The sequence below is a fragment of the Periplaneta americana genome, chromosome 7, assembly GCF_040183065.1.
Source record: "Periplaneta americana isolate PAMFEO1 chromosome 7, P.americana_PAMFEO1_priV1, whole genome shotgun sequence".
Lineage (NCBI taxonomy): Eukaryota > Metazoa > Arthropoda > Insecta > Blattodea > Blattidae > Periplaneta > Periplaneta americana.
The window spans coordinates 2,340,331-2,347,500 of record NC_091123.1 but is presented as its reverse complement, the minus strand read 5'-3'; the positions used below and the strand labels follow the sequence as shown (position 1 = coordinate 2,347,500).

At 36.2% G+C, this 7,170-nt stretch overlaps 1 protein-coding gene across 4 annotated transcripts in view; it reads left to right on the top strand.

The window, feature by feature from the left end:
• The window catches only part of Sh (Potassium voltage-gated channel protein Shaker), a 627,168-nt gene that overhangs the window by 535,246 nt on the left and 84,752 nt on the right, over positions 1-7,170 (top strand). For all 4 annotated transcript variants that reach the window (XR_011332902.1, XM_069830140.1, XM_069830138.1 and 1 more), the window contains exon 3: positions 5,572-5,837. Coding sequence is in view for 3 of the 4 variants with exons in the window: in XM_069830140.1 (XP_069686241.1) it covers positions 5,572-5,837 (266 nt within the window). In the remaining variant the exon portion in view is untranslated. The remainder of the gene's footprint in view (positions 1-5,571; positions 5,838-7,170) is intronic.

Genomic DNA, 7,170 nt, shown 5'->3' with positions numbered 1-7,170 from the left:
CGTATTACTGAAGATAGTGTATTGAAAATTTTGAAAATATTCGCATGGAAATTGTTTGTAAGGAAATGAATTAACAAAGCAACTACTGTTACATCATAAGCAAAAGATACGTGCCCATGTGTTGTAAAAATGTCAGCTCTATAGCTTCAGCAGATTTCGAGAAAATAATTTAATATTCTGATGATAGAAAGTTGCTCACAAATATCACCTTAAAAGCATAATGCGATAAGAGTTTTGTTATGTAATATTAGTTACACTTAAAACAGATACAGTACCTAGGTAACTTTGCTTTGTACTGTAATATTGTTTTGATTAGTTTATTGATTACTTTTGTAAGGCTAAAGATACCATCAATATAAATTCCAACTTCTCATGTCATACTCAATCTCTTTCTTTGGAATATCACTTTCTTTATGAATGATGTGTTTCATCCACTTAATACAGTATAATATTATACTACTATGGAATTTAAGTGAATATTCCTTCTTAACTCTCTATTATGTTATTAAGATTTAAAACACAAGTGCAATATTAATAAATCAGTGTTAGTACTTTTGTTTTACAGACAATATAGATAATATTAAACAGAAAGAAGCCATATAAAAATAACGACATAAAATTTCACGTTCTGTTTGAAGTTTGTGCACTACTGCTTTCTTAATCCAACAGGTTGCTTATTCATGTACACAACCCTTCCTCTTTCCATACTTAGCGCTTGCTGCCCGCGCACGACGTCAAGGTCAGAAAAATGCGCTTGCTTTGACATCACTGCATTAGGAGGTCTCTGATCTCCAACCTCATCATCTCTGTTATACAGTGTGTTCGGCTTAAACATATAACATTTCATTATTTTAATACTTGAAAAGTGTTGCTGATATTTACACTTGCTTCTACGGCAGGGATGAGACGATATTAGCTCCCAATCATGGTAGAAGAGCTCGACCTTGATCACGAGCGCATAGCGCATCCACTACATAGCGTCGTAGCGTACACATCAGGGATGTACATGCACTTGCAGCGAATAAAGGCAGCAATTATTACAATAACTTGCGTTACTAAATTTCTGGCTATGTAATAGGACTACTTTTAAGTTACTTAATATGCATGTACATATATAAACAAATCGCAAAGGGAAGGGTTTTTTAGGAACAAAAAGAAAAATAGGAAAAGTTGATTGTATGAAAACCATTTTATTGTTAAAAGCAATTATTTATTATGTAAATACTTCACTTCATTGGTTAGGAGAAACTAATAGGGTCTACCTGCTCGACGTGTGTGATCTCTAAGTACTTTTGAGTATGTGTTGAAAAAATAATAATGACAATATTGATTGAAATAGAGTATATTGATTGTGTGATTGTGAAAATGTAGTCCTTACTCTCCAGTCGTAATTGTGTAATGAGTTTTCTTAGAGTGATTTGTGAGATGCACGTAACACGAAAAAAACAAATTGATTAAATTAAGATATTGAGAGCCATCGTAATTTTTGGGGTCAATGAGTATTTCATATAATAGCTAACATCAGGAAGAAGACTGCATATTTTTGGACGATTAATACTTCCCACTCCGCTCCGCTCGGCTTGGCTGTAGCAACAAAAGAATCTACCTGCAACCCCTCGCACCGATGGCAAGAATACCTCAGATCCCAGCGCTAAACTCGTCGGAGGAAGACAGTACCTACGAGATATTCAGCGGCATGGGAAAGCTCTGAGGCTGTTGCTTATTGGTTAAGTCCCAGCAGCGGCGGTGCCTAGGGGGAGGGAAGGGAGGAAAGTCCTCCTCACATTTTTCTTCTTTTGAAAGTAAATACCAAATGAAATATATCCTTTTAATTTCGAGGAAGATCCGATAATTTTTAAGTTCACAGCTACAGGGACATCATTTTATTTTTACTTCAATTTTTATTGTACCTGAGTTTTTGAATGTACTTCACTCCCACCCCTTCTACTAATGAAGTTCAACCGTCCTCCACACAGATCCAAGACTGCATATAGTAAACAGCACTGAGTTAGTGAGTATAGTACGTTCTAGAAATATGTTCGCGTTTTCCAGTGACGAAAGAGCTTTCAATATTGAATCATATTTTCGCACAGGTACTGTCCGTTTGTCTACGTCGCATCCCGATTTCCTCCACCTGCTTCTGTTCGCCCCTCTGTAAAAGCTGGGCTGTTTTAGCTACTTTCTGAAAACATTAATTTCTGTTAGGAATTGGACGTTTACGTAATATTATACAACTGTTTAAAATAACTTAAATAAAAGGGCCTCGTTAAGTAATTAACTGTCACATGATTTCCCTCCTTTCTACAATCCTGCGGCATAACCACTTGGACGGACAGTAGATAGCATGTCTGAGTAATTTTATCTGTGCGGGTCGGGCAGAAGTGAAAATTGAATTTACAGTACGTAAGGTACTCTTTTATAGAGTAGGTACAAAATTATTTTAACATGAGTTACTAGTACGAAGGACGAAACTGGCAATTGGAATTAGGTACAATAGTCTATAGTGCGATAATATGCACAAAAGAACTGAAGCCTGTATCGAAATGAACGGCCACCATTTTCAAAAATGTATTTAAATATCCATATTATGATTATTTTTCAATGTAACTTCATTCTCTATATTGTACGCTAATGTGCTGATAGTATAATCTACACTGCATAATGAATACGTTCGCATGGCTAACTCAGTTCGTGAGTAAAAACACTCATTGTTAATATAGTACTATATTAAGATTAAACAAAAACCTAATGAAAATTATCGAACTCAAAATTTCGATATTTCCTAGTTTACGTAAATGGATGAACTACTTTTCTTCCCTCCTATATCTAGTAGAGTGATTTGTTTGTGTTTTACGCCAGTATCATCGAACTACAGTCGTGGAAGGGGGGTAGCAATCTGTGTTTCCGGTTCTCTAAAGATATTGCCAGGTTAATATTAAAAATGTTAGTAAAAATAAAATGATGTCCCCATATAAGAAAACCTCGGTTGATAGAGTTTTTAACGACGCGCAATCATGTGCTGCTAGAAAACTGTGAGAAGGATGCGAGATTGTTTGTGTGGAGGAAAGTCTATCCATTCCTCCTTTACTGCAGTTAACACACACAGACAACAGCGCACTAGCGGCCAGAGAAAGAAGCAGAGTTTTAAAGCGAGTAAATGAACGGAGAGGGAGGAGATCCTCCTCTGAATCAGCGCATGGGCGGGAAATTTAAACCGACTGGTCGTGCAGCAAGCTCGCTACCGCTGCCATCTAACGATGCTGCATTCAACCAGACTATAACACTTCATCTAGGAGGAGATGACAATAAAAATGGTTTTAACGCAAAACTATGAAAGACACCATATAAACTTTTTTTAAAATTATAAATCAAAATATGTTCACTGCACTATATATAAGCTATATTCATGGTTTGAAACTTTCGAGGATATCTGAAAATTGAAGTTGGATTTATATAAAACAAAGAGGAAGTAGTTCTAAGTTAGTATCGCAGATCTTTTTGGCCCCTGAAATTCACTTCCATTCATTGTCTACTAGACAGGACAACAGCCAAGTTGTCAGTTTTGCACAAATATTTTTGAAATTGAAAGTACTGCAAACTACATTATTTTTAACATAAAAAAATTAATCGGCCACCGGCAGCTTTGAACAATAATGGTAGTATGACTTCACAAGAACTGACATTCTTCAAAAGCATGTGATACCGAACTTGTAAAATGTGCATGTGGCAACACAGACCACGTGGGTGGGTGCAGTGTTCTCTCTTTCCTAACAGATTATTTCTCATTCTCATTTCCGTAAAACGGTTCCGGTTACGTGTTAGTAGCTGGTCTCTTCCAACACGTGTGATGTATGTATGTATTTATTTACACTGCAGTGGGCAAGCACCCAGTGGCAGTGGTATACACAATATAAACAATACACAATAAAATGATAAGCAATACACAATAAAATTTACAGTACACAATACAATTTTACAACACATATACAATTTTATACACAATACAATAAGAATACCCAATACAATTTAACACAATAATAATAAAACATAAATAAAATACCTAATTGTACACTACAACCTACATAATTATGTATAGGCCCTACATAAGTTTCAATAGTCTTTCACTTTACTCTCATCTCATTCCCTGTAGTGGCACTATGACGCATTTCACTGACACTTTAGCACACATTTCACTGACACTCTGTAACACATTTCACTGACACTATAGAACACATTTCATTGACGCTATAAATTATCACTGATCGGAACTATTAACTGCACTGCAAAACCATAACTCCACTGACTCACCTCGCTTCACTGATACAACAGTTCAAATAAGTCAAATAATTACATCCTTATGCATACTTATAAACAGAACTACATTTAAATTAAACATTTCTAGTCTAAGACACTCTTACAAGCTATTTTTAAATAATTTACAATTCAAACCAAGGAAGTAAACTCGTCAGGCTAGATAAATACATGTCACCTTAAAAAATTAAATGTTGAATATCACCTTAATTTTAATTTGCACTTTATACACAACTCTTTAAATTATTCTTGAATCTCCTTAAGGAAGGACAGCCCTCAAAGACCGCTGCAGGTAGGTCATTCCAATCATTTATAGTTCTATTTAAAAATGAGAATTTACCTACATCCGTTTTCTGTTTCCTACATTTGATTTTAAAATCATGATCGTTCCTACCATAGTACGTTGGCTTTTCTAACCGAGCCGTTATGTCTACCCATGCTTTCTGACCTAGATGTGCTGTATACAATGATGTTATTCTAGTTTTCCTACGTCTGTTTTCCAAAGTTTCCCATTTGAGTTCTTTTATCGTATCGTTTCCATCTTCTCTTTTATCTTTAACAAATTTAGCTGCCCTATACTGGATTCTTTCTAAGGAATTTATCTGATATATTCTAAAGGGTTCCCAACATGTAGTTCCGTATTCCATTAACGGTCGCACTAACGTTAGATATGCTATTTCCCTCGATTTGGGGCTAGCCTTTCTCAAGATTCTCATAATAAAGTGAAGTGCACTCCATGCTTTACCCGTAACATTATCAAAATGCTCTCCCCAAGAAAGTTTGGAGTTTAAATACACTCCTAGGTATTGACAACATTGTTCTTGCGGAATTACAACACCACTGAATTCGTAATTAAGACTAGTTTCCTCTCGGGTTTTACAAAATGTTATAGATTTACTTTACTTTACTTTACTTGCTGTAGTGTGCGTGAAAAATGCTACGAGGTTATGAATTTCCTTGTAATTGTTAATTTGTGTAATTATTCAACAATGAATGGAAGTGAAAACGTATTATATTTTACACAATTTAGGAAACTCAGTTTACAAAAACAGATTATTGCTATACAGAAGGGAAGGCCAACCCTACAGTACCTGGTCTTACATGTATGCATGTAGGCTAATTTGTAGCTTGTTGCATTCAAGAAGGTGTCATTTGCGCTGTTAACTTCTTTCCTCCTCTTAAGAAATATGCAGGAGCCGCCATTGAGTCCCAGCATATCTTTTCGTAGGCTGTGTTGTGACTGTGCTTGTGGTGTTGCAGGTGAGTGGTCTGCGATTCGAGACCCAGCTGCGGACGCTGAACCAGTTCCCGGATACACTGCTCGGCGACCCCGCTCGGCGGATCCGCTACTTTGACCCGCTCAGGAACGAGTACTTCTTCGACCGGAACCGCCCCAGCTTCGACGCCATCTTGTATTACTACCAGAGCGGCGGGAGGCTGAGGAGGCCCGTCAATGTCCCGCTCGACGTCTTCTCGGAGGAGATCAAGTTCTACGAGCTGGGGGAGTACGCCATCAACAAGTTCAGGTGCAGTTGCATAAATAGGCTCAAAAATCATATCATCTTCCATCTCGATTTACTCAAAATTAATAAATATATCTTATACCTATTATTGTAGATACATTACTTGAGTCCACACCTGTGGAGTAACGGTCAGCGCGCCTGGCCGCGAAACCAGGTGGCCCGGGTTCGAATCCCGGTCGGGACAAGTTACCTGTTTGAGGTTTTTTCCGGGGTTTTCCCTCAACCCAATATAAGCAAATTCTGGGTAACTTTCAGTGTTGGACCCCGGACTCATTTCACCGGCATTATCACCTTCATCTCATTCAGACGCTAAATAACCTTAGATGTTGATAAAGCGTCGTAAAATAACCAACTAAAAATTATTAAGTGTCAAATAAGAATCTTGTCACTTATAATTTGTTTTAAACAATAATCTATTTCCCATTTGTCTGTAGGCCTGTTTATAGGTGTACACTAAAAACAAACGGAACTACGCAATGACGATGAAAAACTGAAGCATTATTTTCTCCCTAAAAATGTAATTACATTATTTAGCCTCACGCATTTTAACCACGTGTTTATCTATTTACCTATATCTAACCTATCTATCTATCTATCTATCTATCTATCTATCTATCAATCTATCTATCTATCTATCTATCTATCTATCTATCTATCTATCTATCTACCTATCTACCTACCTACCTACCTACCTACCTACCTATCTATCTATCTATCTATCTATCTATCTATCTATCTATCTATCTATCTATCTATCTATCTAAAAACAATGTTATGTTTTATTTAACGACGCTCGCAACTGCAGAGGTTATATCAGCGTCGCCGGATGTGCCGGAATTTTGTCCCGCAGGAGTTCTTTTACATGCCAGTAAATCTACTGACATGAGTCTGTCACATTTAAGCACACTTAAGTGCCATCGACCTGGCCCGGGATCGAACCCGCAACCTTGGGCATAGAAGGCCAGCACTCTATCTATCTATCTATCTATCTATCTATCTATCTATCTATCTATCTATCTATCTATCTATCTATCTATCTATCTATCTATCTATCTATCTATCTGTCCTAATCTAATCTAATCTATCATAATCTAATCTATCTTATTTATTTATTTATATATTTATTTATTTATGTATTTATTTATTTATCTATCTATCTATTTATTTATTTATTTATTTATTTATTTATTTTATTTCTAGTAAATTTCAATTGGAAATTTATCTTTTGAATAGGTGGAGAAGTTCAAATATCTTGGAGTAACAGTAACAAACATAAATGATACTCGGGAGGAAATTAAACGCAGAATAAATATGGGAAATGCCTGTTATTATTCGG